We start from the raw sequence: 25,329 nt of genomic DNA, 5'->3' as shown, positions 1-25,329 counted from the left end.
GAATTTTATGTTGCTACTTCTTTTACTGGATAATAGCTCAAATATTAGCAGGCTTTTAAAAATAACTGCTAAGATGACCAATTTGGGGGCACGTTGCAAAAATTGTTCATTTGCACAGACAATGCCAAATCAATGAGAATAAGCTGAAAACAGATGTGTGTGTGTATAAATATCTCAAGACTGTTCACAGCAGCTCTTGACTGAGGCAGACAGCTGTGCTCAGCTCCTTATGGATTGGTCCAGCACATAGAGAAAATCAATTATATTGTTCAGATTAGCTGGGTGTCCTGAATTAAAGATGAAAGAAAATATATTAGTAAGGGCTCCAGGGCTTTGGGTTTTTGAGGATCTTGGTGTCCCTGGGATTGGGACACAGCACAAGTCCCTTCCCACAGCCTGAGGAAACAGACCTGCAAGCGGATGTGCTGTGGGGAATAAATCTAATAAATCACCCCAGTGTCACTGGGGGAGTTAAAAAGGAGTCCTTTGCTGCTGTGGCCCCAGGAGCTCAGTGTCTCCAGCTGCTGAGCTGGGGGCACCTTTCCCTGGCCAAAATCCATGGATGAAAGTGATGGAAGCCTCTTCAAGAAGCTCTCCAGCTTTTCTCCACGCAGGAGGATGGGACCAGGCTATTGGTACCTGTGACAGTGCTGGGGCATTGCTGTGCCACAGTCATGTCACACCTGGGGATTGACACTCCAGAGCCTGTGGGGTGAGCTTGCAGCTGCCACAGCTTCCAAAGCTTTTGGTTCTACCTCCTGTACGGAAAAGGGTTGTGGAATGAGTGCTGCCCTGTGTGCACAAGGAGGCAGCTGGATGTGAGGAGAGAGCTGTCTCCTGGAGATGAGCTCTCTCTCTGGTGGGCGACATTCCTGCTGTGGGACGGGCTTGTGCTCCCGTGTGGTGGTAATTTGGAGTGATTTCCCTCTGATTGCAAGGACAGGGTGAGCCAAGTGCTGTGCTCTCTGCCCCACCAGGAATGGGGTGGGGATATTGGAGGGAGCTCCTGCACAGCTGCAGGAACCAGGGTGCAGGAGGAGAAGGGCTCAGTCCAGGCTTTGGTTGGGGATTGGAGCCTGCAGATGCAGAGCTGATGGTCTCAGCAGCAGATCTGTGCTCCTGGAGCAGGCTGTGGTGGCACACAGTGAGTATCCCTGTGTCTCATCCTGGCTGGAGGAGGTGTCTTAGCAGCAATGTGGCCCTCAGGTGTTCAGGAATGGGCTGGGGGGGCAGAGGGGTGCAAGCAGCTCTTCTCAGAGCTACAGCCACAGGCATTTCACGGCTCTGGACATCGCTGTGGCTTTGTGGTTATGTCCCCAGCTGTTCCTGGGGTGACACGAGCCCATGGCCACAGAGCGCTGTGGATCCAGGTTTGTCACAGCAAAGGCATTTCACAGTGCTTTGTCATGGGCACCTCGGCATCTTCTGCAGCCTCTTCACTGAGCTTCCCACCACTCTGGGAAGTGGATGTGTGATTTCTGAGCAAAGATTGCTGGTGCCTCAGGTTTTAAAGGTTGTCAGTGTGTATATTTGTAAATGAGACTTCTAAACTGTTTCCTGATGTTGTCCTCATCAATAAAATCAGGGATAATTATATCTTGCCTACTTTCAGGGCTGTTATGGGTTTTATTTACTTTTAAGGTGCTTTGCAGTTACCTTGGATAGCTGAATTGAAGCATGATGCTTGGTATTTTTTTTATATTTTAATCCTTCCAGATACCTTTCTTTCTCCTCAGCATGAGGCTTTGTGGACATGTTTGCTCTAACAGAAACCTTTTTTACTTAACAACAGACAACTGAGGCAATTAAAACAGTCAGAAGTGATTGATGTGATTCCACTGGGTGAAAACTGAAGCAGCTCACAATTAAATAATGGCAACCCTCGTGCTATCTCAGAGCAACAGATGGGGAATGATTTAAAAACAGTGTTGGATCCGACACTTCCCAACAGGGGCAGATTGGTAACAGTGTGTCAGAGCCAGAAATCTGCTGCACCTTGAAGGGTGTGCTGATGAAATGATTAATTGATGGTAATGGGCAACTTGGTTATGAGCCTGCCCTGGCAGCCCTTCAGCTCTGGGGAACAAATGGAGCTGGGAGTGGATCATGATGGGTTTAAGGGTGCTGTGTTTGGGCAGCAGGGAAATCTCAGGGAGCCTGCTGCAAGCTGGAGTTGAGGTGCTGCAGCTCTGCTTCCAGAACCAAGGGATGGATTGCTGGAGGTGTACCTTGGGCCTGGGGATGATGCTCTGCAGGGAGCAGCAGCAGGGGATGCAGCTGTGGGATCACTGCTGGCTCAGGGCTGGAGCAGCCCTGTGCTCTGAGCTGCTGCTCACTGTGTGTCACTGCTCACCTGGCACTCCTGCACAGGTTCATGATTGCAGCAGCAATACAGGGAAAAGAAGGGATTTCTGTCCTCTAGACTCACTCTGCAAGCAGTCCTTGTACCAGTGTTGCTGTTTTGTGGGCGGTGTGATGCTCAGCAGTGCCCAAAGTTGCTGCTGCCCAATTTTCCAGACCACTTCAGGGAGTTGTGCCTGCAGATGCTCCTCTCTGACCTGCCTGCAGAGCTCCTCAGGAGGGCACTCCCTCTCGCCTTCTGGTCCAGACGAGCTCAGTGAGTGGGACAATGGAGCTTTGTTGCTGTGGGAGCTGGGGGCAGAGGCTGGCTGGTGACAGAGGTGGCTGTGTCCGGGCAGCCCTGGCTGTGCAAACGGGGGCAGAGCTGCGAGCTCTCTGCAGCCCCACTGTGATCACACAGAAATCGTGTTTATTTTTAAGTCTCTGCAGCGTGCACAGGGGCAGGAGGTGATGAGAGGGGCTGATGGCACCACAGCTCAGCCCTGTCCTTGTCCCTGTCCCTGCAGAGCCAGAGGGATGTGAAAGGGGAAACCATTGCGTGTTGCTGTTTAATCGCTCTGGGAGCCTCTGTCTAAGCAAACACCCCTGGCCTCTGCTCACAGCTCACAATTTATGGTGTGCTGTCAGGAAAATGAGCTACTTTGAGGCTGGGAGAACAAATATGAAAGCCAGGTTTCCTTCACCAGCTCTCGCCCGGAGAGTGTGGCAAAGCTGGTCCTCACTGGAGCTGCTGAAAGGCCCAGAATTAGAACAGATATTAAATAATGTAAAAGCTTTCATTGAAATGTATTAGATTTCAAAGGCCAGATACTAAAAGGGCATAATGGGCAGCTATTTCTGAATTGCTTGTCTGCTAAAGAGAGGAAGAGACTTAGTTTGCAGGAGATAAATGTGACATGAAAGAGGTGGCTCAGATATAGCATCACCCCATTCTTAGTGATGCAGTTCAAGCACCTTCTTGATGTGTGCAGCTCCTGTGTAAGAATCCCATGGAGGTGATGACTTTCAGTAGCTGCACAAGTGAAAATGTTACTCCATCTGTTCTACAGACAGGTCAATGGACCAGACCTGGGCTGACCTATCTGCAGGGAGGTTTGGATGGATCTGGGTTTCTTGAGTCCCTGGTTATCTCCTCCTCACCAGAGCAAAAGCCCAAGGCTGTGGCACTGGCCAGGCTGGTTCATCCTCACATTTAATTCTCACAGCATTTATGGTTTTTTTAATCTGATCCTGAGTGCTGCTAAGCACCCTTAATTCCAGCGTGGGGTTGGCAGGAACTGCGAGTGCTGAGGCGGCTCCCAGATGGAGTCCTTGGAGAAGGACTCGGCTCTGGTACACAGTCAATTCCCTTATCCATCAAAATCAGACACTGGCTTCACCCTGCCCTTGTCCCCAAGGCTCCCATGCTCTGGTGCAAGCAGGAATGCTGTCCTTGCTGACAGGCTGTGCTGCTGTCTTTGCAGATGACCGAGGGCCGGCACTGCCAGGTGCATCTCCTCGATGACAGGAACTTGGAGCTGCTGGTTCAGGTACTGACCCCGCTCTTTTGGGCACTGGCAGCCAGGGCCAGGCTTCTCTGCTTGTCTTCTTTTGGGGGCTGAAGTGAGGGCTGAAGCCAAGTCATTCTAGAATAACTCACAGAATGGAATAGGTGTGCTGAGGCAATGTGTGCTTCTCCTGACACTTGGATTGGCTGAAGGATTTCCCCTGCCATCAGTTCTGCATTCACTTTTTGCTTTCACCAAAATTCACACAGGACATTAAACATACCCCTTGTGCTGGGGTGTTTTTTTTGTCATTTAGATGGGAAAAAATCTCTGTGGTTTTGAGGATGTCTTTTTCCCATAACGGAACTCAAAGCACGAGATCCTCCACTACACAATGTTTTCTTAATTGCAAAATCCTTCCTGCCCTAAGTGCAGGAAAGCCTGGATGCTGCCTTCTCCCCCAGCAAGAGGAAAGCAGCACTCAGTCTGTGCCCTTCAGCTTAATGTCATGGATTAAGCACAGAATTGCCTCTCCATGCTCCACACATCCCACACAGCTCCACTGAGACACCCTGAGTCTGATCCATCACTTCTGTATTCACTTGTACGACAGGGGTTTAGCATGGCCATGTGTACTTAAGTGTCAGTATTTGTACAGAAAAAAAAAATATCATTTTTTTATTAAAAGCCTGGACTGAAATGAATACAATTGATTTTATTCTTTCAACAGCCCAAACTTTTGTCTCGGGAGTTGCTGGATCTGGTGGCCTCACACTTCAACCTGAAAGAAAAGGAGTATTTTGGGATAACATTTATCGATGACACGTGAGTGTGTTTGTTTATTTAAACAGCTGTGTCATTATTGCAATGTAAATCCTCTGATACTGTGGCAGCTTGGCATGATAGAAAAATTTCTTTTTCTTTCAAAGAAGAAAGAGTTTCCTACTTTGTCCTTGTGCTGCTTGGCTGGGGAGAGGGGAAGGCACAAAATAGAAAATATTTGGAAAATATCTTCTGGGCCCAAACCAGAGAATCCTTGTAAAATATTTTCCTGATGATTTCACATTTCATATTTGTCTCACACAGTGAAAAAACTGATTCCGGGATAATTTCCCATTTCCCATGTGAACACCCTCAGCTTTCTTCCTCTGCACTTTTAGTAGCAACACAAAGGTTTTGCATTTATTTCCAAAATGAATTGCTTTGCACCTGAATCTCAAATATATCACTGAGCCTTTTAACCCCAAATTTCCCGAGCAGAGTGAGCTGCGAGGTCAGTCCTGCCCAGGGACCATTTTGCTCTCTCTGAGCCTGGCTGTGATGCTGTGGGAGATGTGTTCCTTGGCATTAACCCAGAGTCAGATGGGCTCATTACCTGCAGTCTCACCTGTTGCTCATCTCTCAGCAGGGCACTGAAATGCTTCCCCACATCTGCTGGCCGTGTCTCTAGTGGAGTGACCTTCAGCTCCCCCAAAAAGCTGGAGCAGAGGTGCTCAGGGCAGTGAGGACGTGGAGCTGTGCACTACAACAGCCCCTAAATAAACCTCTTGTCTAATGGGAATAACGTTGTGACAGTGGTCACAAGGGTTGCAGGATGAAGAGAGAGACAAGAATGTTAACTTTATGGCTTGATTTATTATTTTATTATATATATATAACATTATGACTATACTAAAAAGAAATAGAAGGAAAAATTTTCAGAAGGCTAGCTAAGAATAGAATAGAAAAGAATGAATAACAAAGGTCTGTGTCTCAGCAGAGAGTGAGACTCAGCCTTGCTGTGAGTGGTCAGTAAATCCAAACATCTACAGGAGACCAATCAGATGCACCTGTTGCATTCCACAGCAGCAGATAACCATTGTTTACACTTTGCTGCTGAGGTCACAGCTTCTCAGAAGAAAAATCCTAAAGAAAGGATTTTTATGAAAATATGTCTGTGACATAGCATTGCTTCCTGCTGCTCTCCATCCCCACTTTCTCTGCAGCCCTGGATGGAAGCCTCCACCTACAGATCCCATCAGAGCCGTGTTTGGGGCCACCCTGCTGATGCCCATCCCATGTGGGACACCCTGGAGCTCGTGGAGCTGCTCCCTCTGGGGCCCTGACCCCAGCCCTCTGTTATTTTTTACCAGCCACTCACATCTTGGGCTATCCCTGGAATATTTTTGTCCTTTCGCTTGCTGGAAAATATTACCCCCAGCTCTTCTGTAAATCCCTTGAGCATACTGTTTGTACTTGGCTTGGCTTTTTTGCCCCAGAAGAGCTGCCATGAAATCCTTCTGGATGCTTTTGGTTGCTGGCACCGAGCCTTGGTGAGGTTTAAAGTGCTGCCGGGGGATTATCTGAAAGCTGCTGGATTCCCCAGAAACTGCAGTGGGGTTCCAGGGCCTGCCTTGGTGTGTGTGCACAGGGCTGGGTGCTTGGAGGGAGTGTTGGCCTCTGGAGGGCACCCATGGCTCAGCCTTGCAGGGTTAAGGCTTAGGAAAAACAAAAAAAAGGAAATTATTCCATCAAGTGTTTGCCTGCCTTGGGGCTGAGGCTTGAACTTTTTAAAGTAACACTTGGACTAATTGGGGGCACTGAAAAGAACCAATTTCTGTGTTTTCCATGCCAGTTTTTAACCCTCTCCCCAACCTGTTTGCACAGAGGTCAGAGTGTCTGGCTGCAGCTGGATCACCGTGTCCTGGACCATGACTTGCCCAAGAAACCAGGCCCAGCTACTTTGTACTTTGCCGTTAGGTGAGTAATTGTTTCCACCAAGCAAACATCACCACTTGGGTTTATTTGCCACCAGGGGAGTTTTGTTTAAAGGAGCTGATTACAGATTTGATAAAGGAAATAAATGTCAAAGCAATGTGTTATTTTTAGAAGAGATTAGGGCCTGGCTAAGTGCTGCTCTCTTTTGTATGTAACTGTGAAATAAAGTAGGTTGGAACCTGCTACTTTTTAAACTCGTATTAGGACATGATTCCTAGGGTGGGTTTGGGATTTGTTTTTCATTTAAAACCTCATTTTTTAAATATCTTCTTTGCCTGACGTGTCTTTGAGTGTGCTAAATTTCAATACGCTTTATTCAAACAATTTAACTTACTTTTTTCTTTCTGTTTACTTAAGGGCTGTCTGTACTTTAAAGGGATTGCTGATGGCTGTTTTGCTCACAGCTTAACCAGGCCCCAGGAAAGAATAAAATCCCTGGCAAAATGATGATTTTGGCCAATGTAATTGCATTACTTTAGGGCTGTTGCTGGCAAAGCTCTGCTGGTTAAGGCCCTGAAAAAAATCCACATCCTATGAAACAGAGCTGGCAGAAGAGCTCAAGCATCATATTCTTAATATTGTTGGAGTCTTTGTTTTCCTTGCAGTCTGTGAGGGAACGTGAGAGCAGACTGACCTCATTTGCTTTTCAGATCTGGGTAAATTTATGCCTGGTGTGCTTAATTATTTGAAGCGCTTCCAAAGCAGAGCCTCTTGTGTAGCTGGGTCAGTTGGCGCTGGTGCCTCCCCGTGTCCCCCACTGTCACCAGGGAATGGGACAAACAAGTGGCACTTTGTTCTGCCTGAATACGTGCTGGGGTGTGATGGTGTCCAGAGCTCCTCTTCCACACTTTGCAGAAAGAAAAAGCTCCATTTATAAAGGGGTGATGGGCTCTTCACTGTGTTTGTAATGATCAGGATTTGAGAGGCCAAAACCTGTGGCTGCCCAAGAAAGTTCTGAAGGCAATCCTATTATAACTTGAGCATTCTTTTGGTTGGAATTTATGCTCTTTGCTCATTTTGGCCCTCTCTGTTGCAAGATGGTTCTCAGCAGGACAGGGTGTGCAGAGACTTGGGCAGGAGTTAATGTGTGAGGAGTGGGCTTAGAAAGATCAATATTCAGAAAGGAATTTTAAGCCTGACTTACTCTGGGGTCATGAGATCCAAAACAGGTACCCAAGGAGGCAGGCAGTGAGATGCAGAGCAGGAGGAATAAGATACAGAAATAAATGGCACTGTAGAAACTGCCTGATCCATGGAAAATAGGTATTCCAGCAGAAATGCCACTTCAAAACCTGCAGTTTCCAGTTGCATTACTGGAAATGGAGGAATCTCCAGATTGCTGGTTTTTCTTCACCTCATCCCTGAAATTTGCATTTGCTGTTCAATAAGGAAACATGATAATCCTTTGAGATTTTAATTATTGCCAGCTGGCATAAAGTCAATCCAGCCTGATGTTTTTGGATGGCACACTCCGCTGAAGGGCTCTGTGATGCAGATTGAGGACTTTCAGAAATGTCATTTTAGTTTCAAGGATGCTGACAGCACTGGAAGTAGAAGCAGAATTTGCCCTTTATGGTGCTCCCAAATGTGCCTGCCATGCCCTGAACATCCTTATCTGTCCTGGAGTGATGAGAAGGTGCAGCTTGGACCATGAAATGGAGCTGGGATTGGGGCAGTGCCCCCCGTGCCCTCACCCTAAATCCACAGATCCCACAGCTTCTTGCTTTGTACGGGAGTGACTGGGAGCTGCCTCTCTTCAGAGCCAGAGCTGTCCTGCTCCTGAGCCTGGCTGAAAGAAACTGGAAGTGCAAATGAGGTCATCAGCTGAGGAAAATCACTTCAGGGTGCAGGGAAGGCTGCAGCAGGCTGAGGAAGGTCCACTCTGGGAAGGGCTGGTCTGGCAGGAGGATGGGAAGGGAGGAAGAGTGTGGGTCCTGCCCTCTGCTCTGCATTTCTGAAGAGAAACGCTCAAGGGTGTTTAAAGTAAAATTTAGCAAAGCTGTTGGGGGAAAAAAATATATCAGGTGAGATCAAGAGAAGGTGGAAATACCTGTGGTTCATAGAGTTCATGGGGAAAGGTGAGTCATGGAAATGTAGAACAGCTTTTCAGATGTCTGGGGCTGCCCCTTGGCCAGGCTGCATGCCTGTGAAATGGGTAAATCATCTGCAGAGGCGTTCTGGAGAGTACTTTAAAATTAATTCAATGGGACACGCTGCAGGAATGTGAAATATTAAAGCAATTACTATTTAATGCATCACTTTCCTGAAGTCACAGCATAAACACTGCAAGCATTCCTGACACCTGTGGCAGGCCTCAGCTTCCCTGCTGCCTAGCACGAGCTCTGTGCTGCTTGTTCAAGTGTCCTACAAACCATCCATGCCATGGTCATCGGTCAAAATTCAGGGGATGGAGCTTGAGGAGCTTGTCAGGAGCCTCAGGAGCAGCCTGGGGAGAGATTGGTCTGGCTCTGGTTGCCCTGTGTGGGTCACCCAGCCCCCTGCCCCCCGGGACAGGACATGGGGAAGCCCTGGGTGATCTGCATTGCTGAGGCACTGCTGGGCCAGGTGTTTGCTTGGCTGGGAGAAAGCTGTGTCTCCTGCCTGGCATTTAGTGGGAGCTGGAGTGAAGTTAGGGGTTCTTACAAACATCTCTGCTCCAACCCCTGTCCTCCAGCAGAGTGCTGGACTAACTTCCCCACCATGTCTGGAGTGGCTTTTCCACTGCTGTGACTTTCCCTGCAGAGGAGAGATGGGCTTTGCTCCTGTAGCATTCAGAGTTTTCATCTAATTTGAAAAGTCATCAGATATCCAGGATCTGTTGAACCAGGAGTCCCTGTGTGCTGTCAGGCTGTGATTTTCTGCTTGCTCCCTCCTAAAAGGCAGGAAATTAAGTGCAGTAGCTCGTAGTTCCTCTGTGCTATTTTATTGCTGGAGAACAAAACACTGAGGAAATAAAATGACTTGGGAGGAAGATGAAACCTATTCAAGAGAGTCACTCACGGTTTTTGGTTCTTTTTTTAATTTTCAGGTTCTACATTGAAAGCATTTCCTTTCTCAAGGACAAAACTACGGTGGAGCTGTTTTTTCTGAATGCCAAGTCCTGTGTACACCAGGTAAGACTTGGAGCATTTTTGTGCATTTTTCTTCTATTGCTTTGCCACATGCTCAGTCCTGAGAACTTGGTAGGAGCTGTGTCTGATTTCTAGAGCTAATTGAAGTATTAAGATCTCAGCATGTTGACTCCCTCCCTCCTTGCCTTGAAAGCTGATGTTTCGTGCACATGAATGAGGCTGATGATGGTTCCAGCCCTGCGGTGTGCTCAGTGCTCTGCAATGAGTCTGAAATACTCAAAAGCTTTTTAAGCTTCTTGAAATCTGGGCTGTAACTTCCCAGGTAGGCTCTGCTCAGTGGCACATCCTCCTGCAGTCTGCATAGCAAACACTCAGTGCAAGTGTCTCTTTACTGACCTTTAATCAAACTTGTCTTAAGAAGAAAAGGCCTGTGAGCAAGGTCCTGTGTTGTGGATTTGGTCCCTAATTCCTTTATTTCCTGCCTTAATTCAGTGAGATAGTAAAGTAACAGTAAATAGTAATAGCAAATCCTATAAAGTAGCAATCACAACCAGTTGTTTGAATATTTTCTGTATTTGCTTTCTGGTTGAAAAGTTTCCACTGTTTTCTTAAAATATTCAGATTGGTAAAATACATGTTTTTAAAAGGCACATCAGGATGTGGTAATGAAAATCTAAAGAATAAGGTTGATTTGCTGCAGGTACATCTTTCTCTGGAATAAGAGTGGTGTGACAGCCAACTTTGCCATGCCCCTACACGCAGCTGCAGTTCTGTGAACTTTACTCTCATGCTTCTGGGATTTTCCAGTTAATGTCCAACTCTGGTGCCTTTTGTTTTCACTCGTGGTTCAATCAGTCTGAGAGGGTCACCTGGTTCTTACAACCTTTCCTTGGGACACAGTCCTTGGTGGTGGAGCTCAGTGTAGCCAGCCAAAGCTTTCACCTTCAACATGCTTCAGATTTTGGAGGATTCTTATTCAGGATACAGTGTTCATTGTTTTATGAAAGAATACAGAAACCTGAAAGTTGTGATGGCAGAGCTGTAAGTGCTTTGTACAGGAATTGCTTTCTGGAGGAGTGAAGGAAATTTGGTGCATTTTTACAACATGCTGAAGTTTGAAAGATGCTCAAACAACTTGGGGCCTCACTGGTTATGGTTATTAAAAAGCAAATCTCCATTTGATATATCTGCCACTTAAAATGAAGGGTCTTGGCAGCTTGTAGCCATCCTTAAATTGCTCCTTAACTGGAGCAGCTTAACAAATAATTTTGGAATTGGAAAATGGGTCTGGTTTTGGGATGGAATGTGGTAAATGCCACTGCTGTTGAAACAAACCCTACCCAATATTAACACATTTGGGTGCCAGTATATGTGTTTATGTGTAGGTATAAGACATATCAGAAAGCAAGGGAGAAGAGAAGCATAAAAAAAGAAGTTTGAAGGCAGGCTGGCTCTTTTATTTTTCCCTATGGTTTGCAAAGTGTGTGCTCTAATTGTAGCCACCCAGAGTGTGGCATCCCTGTTCCTGCAGGCAAAAGTGCCAGAAACAGGAGGTATCTGTTGTGTCCAGTTTCTGTGGGCAGCAGAGGGATGAGGATGAGGAGCATCCCTTCCTCCTGAGAGGAGATCTCTGTGCAGCTCCGGGTGATTCAGCACACAGGGAGAGCTGGGGAGGCCTGGCTCTGCTGCAGCCCTCTCTGTGCAGTTTCACAGCCCAGCTCAAGCCTCTGGCTCCTCCAGCAAGAGCCAGTTCCTCTACTCCCAAGCAGCTTTTAACCTTCCAATTAACTCCTGTAAAAATATTCTGTTCTACGTGACAAACTTTGGGTCAGTCCCAGGCAGTCATGAAGGGCACGTGGGGCCAGCCCTCATCCTGAGCCCTGGGATGGGGCAGGAGGATGCACAGAGGCCCCTCAGATGTGCTCCCACAGCCTGTGCTCTGCCCTGGTGCTGCTGGCTCCTTTGTGGGGCAGGGAAGGAGCCAGGGGTGTCTGAATGGGAGCATCCCCAGCTCCATGAGGGAAGTGGCTGATGCTCGATGATGACAGCCAGGAATGTTCCCTGGCACTGCTCAGTCCTTAATCCAGCTCCAGGAGGTTAGCCTGCCTCAGCTTGGCTTTTTGGTTTTCCCTTTTTTTCCCATTCCTTTTCTTGTTGTATTCTTGGAGTGAGGAACCCCCGGTGTGTGAAAAGCAGGAGCTCACACCCAGCCCATGTGCCCAGGCAGTGCCAGAGGATGCCCTGCCAGGGCAATATCCTAACCTGGATCTCTGCAGGAAGCCCGTGCTCTGTGTGGGCCAGGAATGTGGTTTGGGATAGATGCTGCAACACCTGGGCTGTGCTGAGCCCTGTGTGGATGAGATTGCTTCAAAGTCAGCCGTGTTTCTTTGCTTTCACAAAGGTGTTTCCAAAGTTTTCGCTGCAGCTTTTCCCCATAGGGGAAACCCAAATCCAGGGTGGTGCAAATGCCTGATGCTTGAGTGCTCTTGTGGCATTCCTGAGCACTGGCACGTGTTGACAGCACAGCAGAGTGTGGGTACCTGTGCTCCCTTGTCTTCAGGGGGCAGGGATGTTTTTGTGAGCAGGGAGGGGGTGATGCTGCCCTGTGTGTGCCATGGGGTGCCAGTGCTCCTGCTGGCACGTGGGCACACCAGGAGAGCCAGCCAGCACAATGGCAAAGCTCTGTGCCAGCCCTTCCTGTGCAGGGGATTTATCCTTGGCTAACAAAGTACAGAGGCTGCACTAGAAATGCATTTACAGTGTTCTTTGAGATGTCTGTGTGTGAAATCCTGTAAGGGGCTGTTTCTAATCAAAGAGAATGGAATCCTCCTAAGGAAGTCCAGCGCCTCTGGGGTCAGGCTGGAGCTGCTGGGCAGTGTGTTCTGGCTGTCTTGTAACAGCTGGATAAAAACTCAGGGTAAACACTATACCATTTTATATTCTTAGTTACATAATATATTACAAAATATGATCATGAGTAATAAATAATGAAATCAAAACCTGCGTGACAGCTCTGAAAAGGGTGAAGGCTTGCTTGGTGTTCTGCAGTGCACAGCCATGATTCTCTTCCTCACCTTTCAACCCCACATTCCTTCTTGCAAGTCTCTCTGCTCCTTTCTGAAATCAGGTACTGCTTCACCCTGCCAGGACTCGGAGGAATCTGGGCCTTGTGCGTTTTGCAATCTCTGTAGACATTCTGGCAAGGAAGGGACAAGACAGACAATGAAATCTCAGCTGCCAAAAATGTATTTCTTTCTACTCCCCACCCACTCCCCCACCTCTGTGCTCCTCTACTGTCAAAGCTGCTTTGTGCCTCTGGGACCTTTGCTGGCACCTGCCAGGTTTGTGCATCCTCTGTGACCTGTGCTGCTCTCTGTGCGGTCTCCTCTGCCTCTGGGGAGCTGGGGGAGACCCCTTTGCCTGAGGCACAAGAGGGCTGAGACCTCATTTTAACTTTTGTGAAGCCCCCTTTGCATGTGAACAGAGCACAGCGTGTGCTGCAGCACTTGCTGCCCCCTCACTGCACAGACCATGGCATCCAGCTGAGACAGCAAATGCTGCCAGAGCTCTCACCCTGCCCTCTGCCATGCCAAGCTGCCCGTTTTCCCCTTGGTCTGGTCCCTCTCAGTGCTGTGTGGTCCCAGCAGCTGGCTGGCTCCTGCTCTGCAGCATCCACGCTCTTGGAGCTTGGAGAACTCGCATCCATTGCCAGGAACAGCTTGGACCACCGAGGTGGGAGCTGCTGGTAATTATATATCCAGGTCTGCTCAAGTGCTTTCCAGTCACTTGGTTAAAAACTCATTTATCCACATGTATTCTGGGAGAATGCAAAGGCTGCAGTTGCTTTGTGTACATCTGGCCTCTCTTTTCCAAGGCTTTGAGTGTCGCTGCCTGAGAACCTTCAGTGGTGACAACTTCACTTTAAAAGCCTTCTCACCCACCATTGACTTCAAGAAGCTGAGTTAAGATTTATAGCTGTCTGAAACCTGCTGGAATTCAGGAGAGGGCAGCCTGGTGCAGTGGGTATCTGGAATGGCTGTGTTTGCACAGGGAGCTCTGTAAATGTGAAGTGTTCAGTGTGTTATTGCACAGCCCATGACCATAGCTGGGGTGCTTGCAGGGAGGTGGGTCAGAGCTGGTCACGCACATGCTGGTGATAAATTTGGAAAGATAAATTAGTCTTTTCTTCTTTTGAAACAGCCAAGTTTGGAAGAATAACACCCTGCTTGGCTAGCAAAGCACTGTCAAGTTTATTATGCATTAGGGCTAACCTCCATATAGCTCTGCAGTCGTATGGTTGAGTCTTTGCCAGGCCTTAAAATATGTTCTGTAAACTTAAGATCTTGGTCAAGTTGGCTGTGTTCCCCATTTCCTCTGTATCTCTGGGTGTTGGGGGGTTTATTTAAATTCCCATTTGTTTCAAGGACTTGTAAGAACTGCTTTAAAAAAGGGAAAAGTTAAAGGAAATGTAAGTTTTCAGGGGAGTCTGTGCTCGCTCCATGAACAGCAATGCTTGTGAGCACTTGGCAGCCTGGGGACCAGTGCTTACCAAGAAGAGCTGTTGAAACAGACCCCTGGTGTGAGCTTAAAGTCTGGCTGGTTCCTAGCTCCTGGGGAGCACAGTGGTCATATATCAGAGAGCTCTCGAAAGTTTTATAATGGATATTTCCTAGTTCTCCCCGTCCTCCAGGGAGAGGGGAACGTTCCCATGTAGCCCTGTAACAGTGTGTAGTCTGATCCTAGCCAAGGCCATTAAACACCCTCTGTCCCTTGCCTGAGTTGGCTGTTCTGCTCCCAAAGACAGCACATGTGAAGCCCAGGTTGAGGTTCAGCAGGAGCAGTCGGCTTTTTCCTCCTCCAGGGCTGTTCTATCCTGTGGATTCTGCCGTGGCAGCCACCTCCATGGCCCAGCCTTCATGTCAGCAGGTGAGGAGGATGGAGCCTGTGAGTAAAATGTGATAGGACCCCACTCTGATGCAGTTTGGCAGATCTCCATGGGGCCCCCATTGTACCCCCAGAGACCTCACCTGGGGCTGTGCTGGTGGCTTTGGCCATGGTGTGGGGACAGTCCAGGGCCTCCTGAGAGTGCTGAGGTCGATCCAAGTCCTGCTCTAAAAGGTGCCCCAGGGACCTGTGGGGCTCCTGGGGAGGTGCAGGTTGTGTCCCAGCTGGGCTGGCCCCATTGCATATGAAAATTGACTTGATTTGCAGCCAGAGTTCTGCTCCTCACATCTCTGGATGTACTCACCTCCTCCTGGGACTGACAACTGGGTTAATTGCCATGGAGAGTCCTGCACCTTTGATGTCCTGGCCACAGAGCAAAGGTGCTGTGACAGCTCAGCCAGTTCTGTTGTTGTGTGTGTTGATATCTCCCCGTGATGGTGGGGTAGCAAAGCAAAAGGCTGTGATTATATGTTAAGGCTAATGACACTTGCCATGTGCCCTGGTTTGCAAACCAGGGAAGTCTTCAGGCCTTTCCCCATTCTCTGCTTTTACTCTTGTATTAATAAGAAAGTCGATGTGTTCCTGTTGCACAGTGCAGGTGAGTCCTGGAGTAGCTGCTCCTGTCCCTGGAGTTTCACCTAAGTGTTGGCTGAGGCACAAAAAAGGCAGAAGGAAATGAATGAGAGTGGCTGGCAGAGACAGCAAAATAAAGGGTGTAACAGGGAAACCTGAACCTGTCCCTCACCAATAACAGCTTTTATTTTTGAGCTGGGTTGGCCTCAGCCCCTGAGGTGGGAATCAGCAGGAATGGCCAGGGAGGAGCTGCATCAGCCTCTGCACCTGCACTGAGCTGTGCTTGGTCTCAGCCTGTGCTTGGTGTGAGGGGCTGTGGGGCTCCATACATGAAACAGAACCCATCATGGACCATCTTAATGCTGTGGAGCAGCTGTGAGGCCTTCTGAGCCACCCAGGCTGCAGGGCCCATGGGGGAAATGCAGCACAAGTGGAAATCCGCAGTGTTTCTCCCAGGAAGGTCAGGAGGAGCAGAGTGCCATTTGCTCCTCTAGCAGCTCATATTCTGCTGCTTTTGTGCTTTGCTTTACCTCCCTGAGGTGCTGGAGGCTGACACTTGCTTTGCTGTGCTTTTTCTCAGCTCAGTTTGTGTCCTTGGAGCAGAGTCCCAGCTCAGGTGCTCCGCCAAGCCTGGAGCAGCTGCTGCAGGAGGGATGGGATGGTGCCCCCAGTGCCCTGCAGGGCAGTGAGAGCAGCAGGTGACAGCACCAGGGCTCAGGTGTAGGTGTGAGTGCTGGTAATTGGGACAGGCAGTTGGAAGCTGGAGTTATCCATGTGTTTGTCTCTGTGCAGTAATTAATTCCCCAGCACAGGCAGGGTGAGCGGCAGGATCTGCCTGACCCAGTTCCTCCTGCACAGCCTGTGTGGTGGAACAGGTTGTGGCCAACACCCACTGCCCTCCCCAGCCTGGCACAAAAAAGCCTTAAAAACACTGAAAAGCTGCTCAGCTTTCTGCCCTGCTGGGCCGTGCCAGCCCATCTCAGCACACAGAGCAGGGATTCTGCATCCCTGGTGGCAATCACCTCACTGCTGGATCAGGGCATGGGGTGCTGGGACTGCTTTGTTCCCTTGTGCTGGCTCCACACCCAGATAATTGCCTGCCTCGGTTTGGGTCCTTTCTTTCCCTCTGCTAATTGCACCCTTCTTTCAGCTTTTTTTAAAGCACCTTTCGGTAATCACTGGTAATTATATTCAGTCTTGTGGCTGTCTCGAGGCTATTCAATCATGGTGTGTGCATTTTTGGGGGTGTCTTTGGCTAACACAAATTTTTAAGGAATTAGTTTGAGGGAACAAGCGTGTTGGTATCTCAGCTCTCAGATCTGCAGGTGAAATGATTTTGTTGTCAGCCTTTAACCTCTGGAGGTTACATGTGGTTTGAACAAACCATGTCCATTTCCACTTCTTGATCTAAAGAGTTAAACATGACAGTTCCTGCGTGTGCTTATTTTTTTAAATCTGCTTTAATCTGAGTTTACAGCCTAAAGATTTGCTTAACACAGTTAATGCTCATCTGACTATCATCACTCTTGATCTGAGTTTTCATCAGGATTTCAGACTTGTATCTCTATGGCAGTAAATTCTAGTGTTGTTGCTGTGTCTAATGAGGATTCAGTGCTCTATTCATGACCAAGCTTGTGATTTTTATCACATTCTAAGTCTATGTCTGTGTAGCAAGAGCTCCTATCTGAACTGGGGGCTGAATTCTGCCCATGGGCACTGAAAGGTTGAGTTGTTCTTAACCAGATGCTGAGATAGTGACCCACTCCTGCTCTACAGTAATTGCCAACCAGTTTGGACACCTGCTGCAGCCTTTTATTGCTCTGATGTTTATCAGGATGACAAAAGCCAGCACCTGAATCCGCTGGACCAAGTTCAGTGTTCAGATAAGCCAGTGGTCTCCTGGCTGAATCTGTCTCACTGGTTAAAATGATCAGCCCCTGTGCAGACTCTAATTGAAAAATATCAGTTTCATCCCCTCCCTGGGGCTGCAGTCACCAGTCTGTTTAAACTCATTTACATCTCAAATGTAGAAGAGTCAGATTCCATTATCTGAATGACATACATCTGCTTAACCTCGTGCTGCTGACCTTGTTCCCACTTGGATAAATTTAGGAAAACCTTCATCTTCAACATGTGGCTGTGGGAGCCCTGGCTGCCCTGGCTCTCAGGGCCCCTCACTTGCCCACTCAAGTCTCTGCTGGAATTACCCTGGCAATGGCAGGCAATAAAAATTAATCTTCTTACAGTCATTTTCCTCATCTATTTTTGAAATATGACCTTGCTGATAAAGCAATACTAAGAGAGAAACCCCCATCTGCCAACCTCCAGGCTGAAGGATGATTATAAAATCAAAATATTGCCTGAGTGAGAAGAGTCATGATCCTGCACTTCAGAGCAGCACATATCACTGTCTGGATTTGTGTCAAGCCAAGGGCTGTCCAAACTCCATGACAGCCTATGGCAGACCTGGATTACATTACAGCAATGGGCAATTGGTGAGCCAGATGGCAAATAATGTTACATTATGATGAAAAAGTACTTGCAGGCTCAGAGGGAATTGCCCAGGACACTGTCACTTGGACTGCATTAGTCTGTCAAACACAGGCTGAGCTGGGCTTTGGCATCCTTGGCTTCAAATCGTTGCTCTGCTGCTTAGCTACTGCAGCACTTCAGGGCAGTCCCCTCACTTCCCTGCACCTTTTCTGTGATCTTTAATCCCTTTAAAGGGTGGGTTGTTCTTAATGTTGGTTGGTTGTTTTTTTTGGTTTTTTTTTCTCCTGTGCCTTGCTTAGAGTGGCCTCAGTCTCCTTCCACTGTTACTGTGTGGGCAATAACTTGGGCTGTGAGGTTTGCAGCAGCTGGAGAGAATGATGGCAGCCCTGCCCCTGGGGTCATCTGTTTGTCCCCTTTGCTTGGTCAAGAACATCTTCAAGAGGACTCTCTTGCCTCTTCACTCTTTACAGCTTCTAAGCAAATTTGAAACTGAGAGCACTGGCACAGCAAATCCCTCACTCTGCAGCAAATTAAAACCTCCTCACCTGGATAAGCCAGTCCCCCTTCGTGCTCTCTTTGGTCTCCTAAAACCCTGAATAAAGTGGTTTGTGGAATCACTGTTAACACTTGTGGCCATGCCATGGCAGCCAGTGAAATGACCAGAGTTTCTTAAGGCCAGTATCTAGGAAAAAGCAAATAAAAGCAGAAAAGCAGCCTCATAATTATTCTTGCTAATTAGTTAATGGCTGTGAGGTGCTGTGAAGATGAGAAGTGAGGAGGTGCTTGGTTATGAAGTCCCAAACACCCCTGTGAGGCCAGCAGCAGCTCCTGCTGCAGCAGCTCTGAGTGCTCTGAGCTTATCTGGGAGCCAGCAGTAAATCAAGAGGGCTTTGGAGAGTTAAATCTCCTTGAGTTTCTTGTAGGCTTAAAAGGCAACGAGCCCCATGTAGCTGACTCTGCCTTGGGGCAGGGCAGTGCTCTTGGTGAGCTTTTAAAGCCCCTTCTGCCCCTGTTTTCCCTGATTTTGTGATCCAGGGCAGCTTTGCTGAGCCAGATCTCACCTTTCCTGCTGAGCTGAGGTTCCCTGTGATGGTATTTTCTCATATCTGAGTTCTTTGTGTGCTGGTGAAGGACACCGTGGTGCTGGGGTGACCTGATCTGTAATCCTCTCACCACCACAGCTGGCATCAGAGCTTGCTTGGGCAGATGCAATTTAAGCTTTCAGAAAGCCAGCTCAGATGTGCATGACAAAGACTAACCTGATACAGACCTGGAAGTAACAAAGTGCCTTAAAATTGCACCTACACGAGGAGTTTTTGGGCTGCAATCTTGCCTCTTTTGTTAAACACTAACATGAAAGAGATGTGAAGGAAGGATGCACTTCAAGCTGTTTTTTTTCTCTGAGCTTCTGATGTGCCCCTCCTCTTCTTCTAATAAAATATGTCTGGGAATGCTTTGGGGGCTTCTCCTGCATAGCTGGTGCCACACCTGTTGGGAAAGGGAAATTCCTCCTGGTCTGCCTGTCAGAGAGGCCTGGGGGAGTGCTGCTGCTGGAATGTTTTATTGACAAAGCTGGCAAAAACACTTCCTTTCCATGAAAATTGAATTATTTGTTTGTTCAACTTTTGAATTTAGTCTCTGTGGGCCAGACCTGCAGCTGGGGTAAATTAGCTCAGCTCCAGATGTGCCCTAATATATTTTGAGATGTCATTTCCCTGTATCTGTATGTGATTCTCTAGGTTTTGCTGCTGCCCTGGTTTTGGCATTGTTTCAGCTTTTGGTCTGCTTTGTCTCCTCATTCAGCCAACAGATCCTGGGGGATAAGGGTGTGTTGGGATCTCAGTGACATGAGGCAGGCATCATGTCCACTGTCTGCATTTGCAGAAGGTCAATAAGAAAAATCTGTGCTCCTGGGCTGCTCCATAGGCTCAGGTTTGCGCTTTGCCCACTGTTTGCAAGGTGCAGGAGGAGTAAGGAGTGTCACTGTCAGTGCATCTCCTTTGCTCTTCCAGTGTCACTGCTGCTCCCTGAGTACAACCAAGGCCAGGGGTTTTCCTGGTAAGAAACTAACGTGGAAAGTTTGTACTTAAGCTTGTAAGCAGGAGGAAAAAAAAAGGGTCCTTGTGTATTTTTGATGCTTTGGCACCTGTGGAGTTTCTGAGTGCACAGTGCTGTTAGGACAGGGCTGGTTTTGGGGTGGGCTTCAGGCACACATTTCCAGCATGGGATCCATAGATCCATGCAGTTTTTCTGAACATTGCTCTAGAGCTCCAGTGGAGTTGGAATAAAGGAAAGCTGTAGGATGCAGACTGAGCAGGACAAAGGACTCAGTGATGCTGTCCTTGTGATTAATCAGTATGGCTGGTTTAGCACCAGGGGCCTGTGTACCACAATCACAGCTAACAAGGAAAGGCCCTAAAACTGTAAGCAGTAAAACTCTTTACGGAAAGATGGATGTAGTTCTTTGGTTTTCTCTTGGCTGGGACAGGGCTGTCCCAGTGGATAGATGGACCCAAATGAGTGGAGAGCACAGAAATGAGCTGGGAAATAAATACTTTTCTTGCAGATGGTGTCAGGGGTTTAGATCTTGTCAAATACTGCTGTTTGTGGAGCTGATAGGTGTTCCTGGGTGCCATCCAACCGTGTATCTGCCATGCCCCATCCCTGCAAGTGGAACTTCAAAACCAGCAGCCACCTTAAAACACATTCTCGCCCACCGGGTTCACTGACACATAAGCCACTGCTCTGCATTTTTTGGTTGGGGTGACCTTGCAGCAAAATAAAACCTCCAAAAATCAGACCACACCTCTAGACTGAGAGCAACCCCTCAGCATGCTAACAGCATCCAGACCCAATCCAATTGATCAATGGACCAAGCCACCCCAGGGATAACAGCGGAATCGCAACGCTTGGCAGGGATGGTGCGACCTGGTCTAGTGGAAGTGATAGTGGAGCCCTGGAAAAAGTTAAAGATAGTATCTAAAATGTTAGGCTTTGTGCTTTCCCAGATCAACTGCACCTGCATAAGCAGTATGATAAATTATATAATTGTTAGATGTGATGATTGTTTAGTAATTAAATACAATTATTATATAACCATAAGAAGGATAATGAGAAACTATGTTGGAAATTCAGAGAGGGGCTAAATTTATGTATACAATAGAACAATATAAGTTTAATAATTAACGTGAAAGTTATATAACGATAGACTATAAAAACATGATCATTTTGGACGTATGGTCGGAATCAGATTTGGGTAATACCCCAATTCCTGGAGCACTTTAATAAAAAGCACCGCATATAATCCCCCGTGATTATGTGTCTTTGAACGCTAACAGAAGGTGTCCCTGCCCAGGGCAGGGGGCTCGGGGTGAGATGGTTGTTAAGGTCCCAGACCCAGCCAGTCTGTAATTCCATAGATTGCAGTGTATGACAGCCAGTCTGTGATGCTGTGACCCTCCCCCTGAGGATTGGGGGTGTGCGTTAACATCCTTGGGATGCTGCACGGCAGATTGGGGCGGGCAGCGTGCGGGCACGGGGCAGCGTCCCGCGAAATGCAGCAGCACCACGGGGCAGCATCCCGTGCAATGCAGCAGCAGCCGCGTTCGTACCGAGGGCAGGGCTCGGGCTGGGGCTGGGTTTGTGAGCACGGGCTCTGTGCGTGTGTCGGTGGCAGCGGGGACGCGGGGCGGGAGCGCCGCTCCGGCAGCGCCGCCTCCGCCGAGCCCCTTCCCTTCCCGTCCCTCCGTCCGTCCCTGCTGCCCGCTCACGCTCCGCTCTCTCCGCACAGGGACGCATCGAGGTGGACAGCGAGACCGTGTTCAAGTTGGCCGCCCTGGTGCTCCAGGTGAGTGTTTCCCCCCGGCTCGGTTTGGCTCAGTGTATTCCCTTCCCGGAGTTTTTCCCTCCCCGCTCCGTACGGAGCCCCCGCTGGGCTGTTTGTGGTCTCCGCGGCTAGGGAGCTCAGAGAAAGCTGGAACACGCAGGAGGTTCTTTTTGAAATGTTTGTTTGAGGAGTTTTAAATGGAAAGAGTAAAAGCTAATCAAGGGAAGTCGTTTATCTGGGCAGGTTTCCATTCATTTTATCACTTAACCGTAGTTTAAATGCATTCCAGAGATCTGGGAAGAAAAGTGTAAATATTGTGGCTCAATCAGCTGTGTTATGCCTGTGAATCTTCTTTTCCAAGCATATGGTTTTGATCCCTCTCTTATGTTAAAATACACAGTGTCAGTTTTCCCTCTCATTAATCTAGTTTTGCTCTAATGAGACTTAAATTCCAGTTTTTTACCACTTTCTATGAAATAAAATTCTGCCTGTAAAAAATTGGGGTTTTTCCCCCATTGCATTGTCACTGACAAAGTGCCACAGCAAAGCTGCAGCAGCAGCTTGATCTGCCTGAACAGTTGTTTTCATCTCGAGTGAGCACAATTCCTCCCAAGTGCTGACCTGACTGTACAGCCAAACCTTAGCCTGGATGGGAGAGGAGGGAGAATTGTATTTCACTTCTTGTGCACTAAAAGCAGCATTTGATTTGCAATGTGAAACTCATCCCCGTTTTGGAAGCAGTTTTATTTGTGCCGTGGGTGGATTGTCTGCAGCTGGGAGCACGAGGGGCCAAGTCCAGCTCCTGAGCACATGCAGGGAGTGTGGTGGGGGTCAGGATCTGCCTGCAGAGCTGTGGGAGTGGGGAAGGGAACAATGCTGGGAAAACCGAGGGCTTTGAAGAGATCGTGTTTTAATTCTGTCACTGTTTTTCAATTGTAGGAAGCTAAAGGGGACTATTCCAGGTAATAACGTTTTCCTTTCTAATACTGGTGTGCTTGATGGATGTGTTTTTCTGTGTTGGCATTGTACTGCAAACAATCACGAATGGGGGTAAAGTCCAGCTGCGAGCAGTGCCCGAAGAAAGTGAAATGTGCTGCTGGGCTGGATAAAATCTGAGTCTGCAGGGTGAGTAATGCCTTTTGTGAGCAAGCTCTGAGTCAAAACAGCGTTTGAGGCCACCACGCTGTGCTCCCCTCCCGAGCGTGGGTGCCGCAGTGGGAGAAGGGGGAGCTCCCACACCTCCCTGCTGGGAAAACCTCTGCTTTGCCAAGCTTTGGCCAAGCAAACCATTGCCTGTGCTTCTGCTGGCCTGTGTTTGGGTCCCTGTGGGTGACCTTGCCCACAGCCCTGAGCCATCAGCTGCCCTGGGATCAATGAGCCGTGTTCTCCTGCAGCTGCCCGGGGGCCTCTCCCTCCCCACACTTGTGTTCTGGCTGATGTGCACTCCCCTTGCTCTGTTTAAAGCTTCATCATCAGGCCTGCCTTCCCCTTGGAGGTGCTGCTTATCCAGCTCTGATTGTGATAAGGGGCAGAGGGGAGCAGGTGGGGTCACCTGGACCTGCTGGAGCCACGGGGAAAGACCTTCCATTAGAAACAGCTCGCTGAGCAAATAGAGATCCAGAAGATTGGCTTTGGTCACGTTAATATTTTACTGCTTGCTGAGTTTCCATGTGTGGGGAGAGGTGTGTTTTACGCTTTTGCTACAAGAGCTTTGGAGAGGGCTCAGTACAGACCCAAATGCAGGGAGCAAGTCACGTTTGACTGCCTGAGTGGGTCTGCTTTCCCTCGAGGGGGCAGTTGTCAAGTAAATGCCAGTGCCAGTCCCCAGACCCCTTCCCTTCAAAGGGCTGTCTGTTCTCTGCCAGAGGACACGCTCTGTGAAGTCCATCAAACCCCCTCCTCCTGTTTGTTGGCATGCTGTCACACCTGCAGGGACAGAAAGGTGTTTTTGGTCAGCTGGGTGGGCTGGCTGTGCAGGCTATTTCTGTTCCTGTTCATGCTGCAGACCTGCTCTGTGACCCCCAGTGTATTGCTTACACCTGCAATATGCTGCATTTTTCTCTAGAAAGACCCGTTATCTTGCCTGATCTCCACAGGGACACCCTAAGTTTAGCTCAGTAAGGCACAGATAACCAGAAAATCACTGCTGACTCCACAATAAGTAACTTGTTAAGCTGTAGCAACTGGTGGCACAATTTTCTTGATTCTCAGGAACAGGGGTTAACGTTAAAAACCACCTTGGTGGTGAAATGCTCCCTTATGTGGTTTAAACCTAACACAGCCTCCTTATCATTTGCCATAAATAGGTTTGTAAGTATGGCTTCACAAGCCCAGGAACTGTGGCTGTTTTCCATGGACATGTTGCAAGGAGTGGATTGCCCGTGGTTACCTTCAGAAGTATTTAAAGAAAATTGTAGGGAAGAGCACTCTGCTACAAGAGTGATTTCCAAATGCAGCTCTTCCCCTAAGAGTTGCATGGAAATAGCTGCAGCAATTGTTCCCTCTGTTAAACTGAACATATGTTATGCCCCCGTGGCAAATGAGCACAGCCAGCTGTCCCAGGCCCAGTGAGCACACCAGGAGTGAAGGAATTCCATGTCACATATCACAAGTGGTCCTTTGGGCCAGTGCTGATAAAGCACTGCCTTAATTACCAGCATATCTTAACGAGGATACCGAAGGACTGGCCTCTGCTGCACAGCTTGCTGTGCTGCACACACTGTGTCCCCGTGCACTGCCTTGAGTTTAGAGTGTTCTCTGCCTGCTGTCATTTGGACATTCTGCTTTGAATCACCTTCTGGAATGTGGCTCTTGCACCACCTCCGTGAGAACGTGCAGGTTGATTTTTCTGGTGCTGGATTAGTGCTGAATGAACGCCGGCAAATACAGGAATTGCCTGAAGTCCTGGAGATTAGCTCTGTGGAAGTGAGGGTTGGGCCAGTCCAGGCAATGCTGGGGATCTCTTCCTGTCTGATTTTTTTCACACACATCCCCATGGCAGCTTTTCCATGGGGACACATCCTGTGGTGGGGTCACCATGTGGCATTCCCCTGATGTCAGCTCCGTACCAGGGCCCGAACACTGCTGTGTTTCTCTCCCGTGGTTCTACAGGAGCCTCTTTCCCAATCCTCTGCTCAAATCCCCAGATAACACCCTGATGGCAGGGAGCAGCAGCCTGCTGGGAAACACCCTCCCCTGCCCCATGCTGAGTGGGTGAGCACATTCCTTGGAAATCTGTTTCTTTTCAGTGAGCAAACCTGAGACGCGGGCGCTTGGAGAAAGTAAAAAACTTGCGATTTCTACACCTACCAAGGTCACTCTGGAGGGGCTTCACAGTCTGGTAGAACTGGCAACATGGGAATAGCAGGGACTTCGGGGTTTGGTCCTTGCAGGTGCTTTGCAGGACCCCAAGGTCCTGAGCTGGGCTCTTACAGGACAGGGGTTTCACAGAATGGTTTGGGTTGGAAGAGATCTTAAAGATTTTGTGCTTTATTATTTGGGGAGAGACTTTATGTAAGATGGTAGACCCACATTCCACTTTGAGAGGACCCTGGTTTTGAAGACATGTTTATAATTTGGGAAGAGACTTTATATAAAGATGAACCACCCAAATCCCACTTTGAGAGGACCCTGGTTTTGAAGACATCTTTATAAAACTAAAGTACATGCTTCAAAATTGCACCCCCAGCATGTCCTGGTTTGGACAACTCTGGATTCTCAAAGGCAGCCACGACTGGCTTGGGGACACAGGAGGAATGAGGAGCACAAGTGGCAGCAGGCCACCATGTACCCATTTCCTTTTCCTGTTTACCCAGCT

General features: G+C 48.5%; 1 protein-coding gene across 3 annotated transcripts in view; it reads left to right on the top strand.

Moving 5' to 3' along the window:
• FRMD4B (FERM domain containing 4B) overlaps window positions 1–25,329 on the top strand; it is a 91,602-nt gene that overhangs the window by 28,313 nt on the left and 37,960 nt on the right. For all 3 annotated transcript variants that reach the window (XM_063165005.1, XM_063165003.1, XM_063165004.1), the window contains exons 2-7: window positions 3,825–3,890; window positions 4,579–4,673; window positions 6,495–6,587; window positions 9,634–9,718; window positions 21,477–21,533; window positions 22,452–22,474. In XM_063165005.1, the coding sequence (XP_063021075.1) occupies window positions 3,825–3,890; window positions 4,579–4,673; window positions 6,495–6,587; window positions 9,634–9,718; window positions 21,477–21,533; window positions 22,452–22,474 (419 nt within the window). The remainder of the gene's footprint in view (window positions 1–3,824; window positions 3,891–4,578; window positions 4,674–6,494; window positions 6,588–9,633; window positions 9,719–21,476; window positions 21,534–22,451; window positions 22,475–25,329) is intronic.

The sequence above is a fragment of the Melospiza melodia genome, chromosome 10 (genome assembly GCF_035770615.1).
Source record: "Melospiza melodia melodia isolate bMelMel2 chromosome 10, bMelMel2.pri, whole genome shotgun sequence".
Lineage (NCBI taxonomy): Eukaryota > Metazoa > Chordata > Aves > Passeriformes > Passerellidae > Melospiza > Melospiza melodia.
Note: the sequence above shows the minus strand (reverse complement) of the source record. Positions and strands in the feature narration are given on the sequence as shown.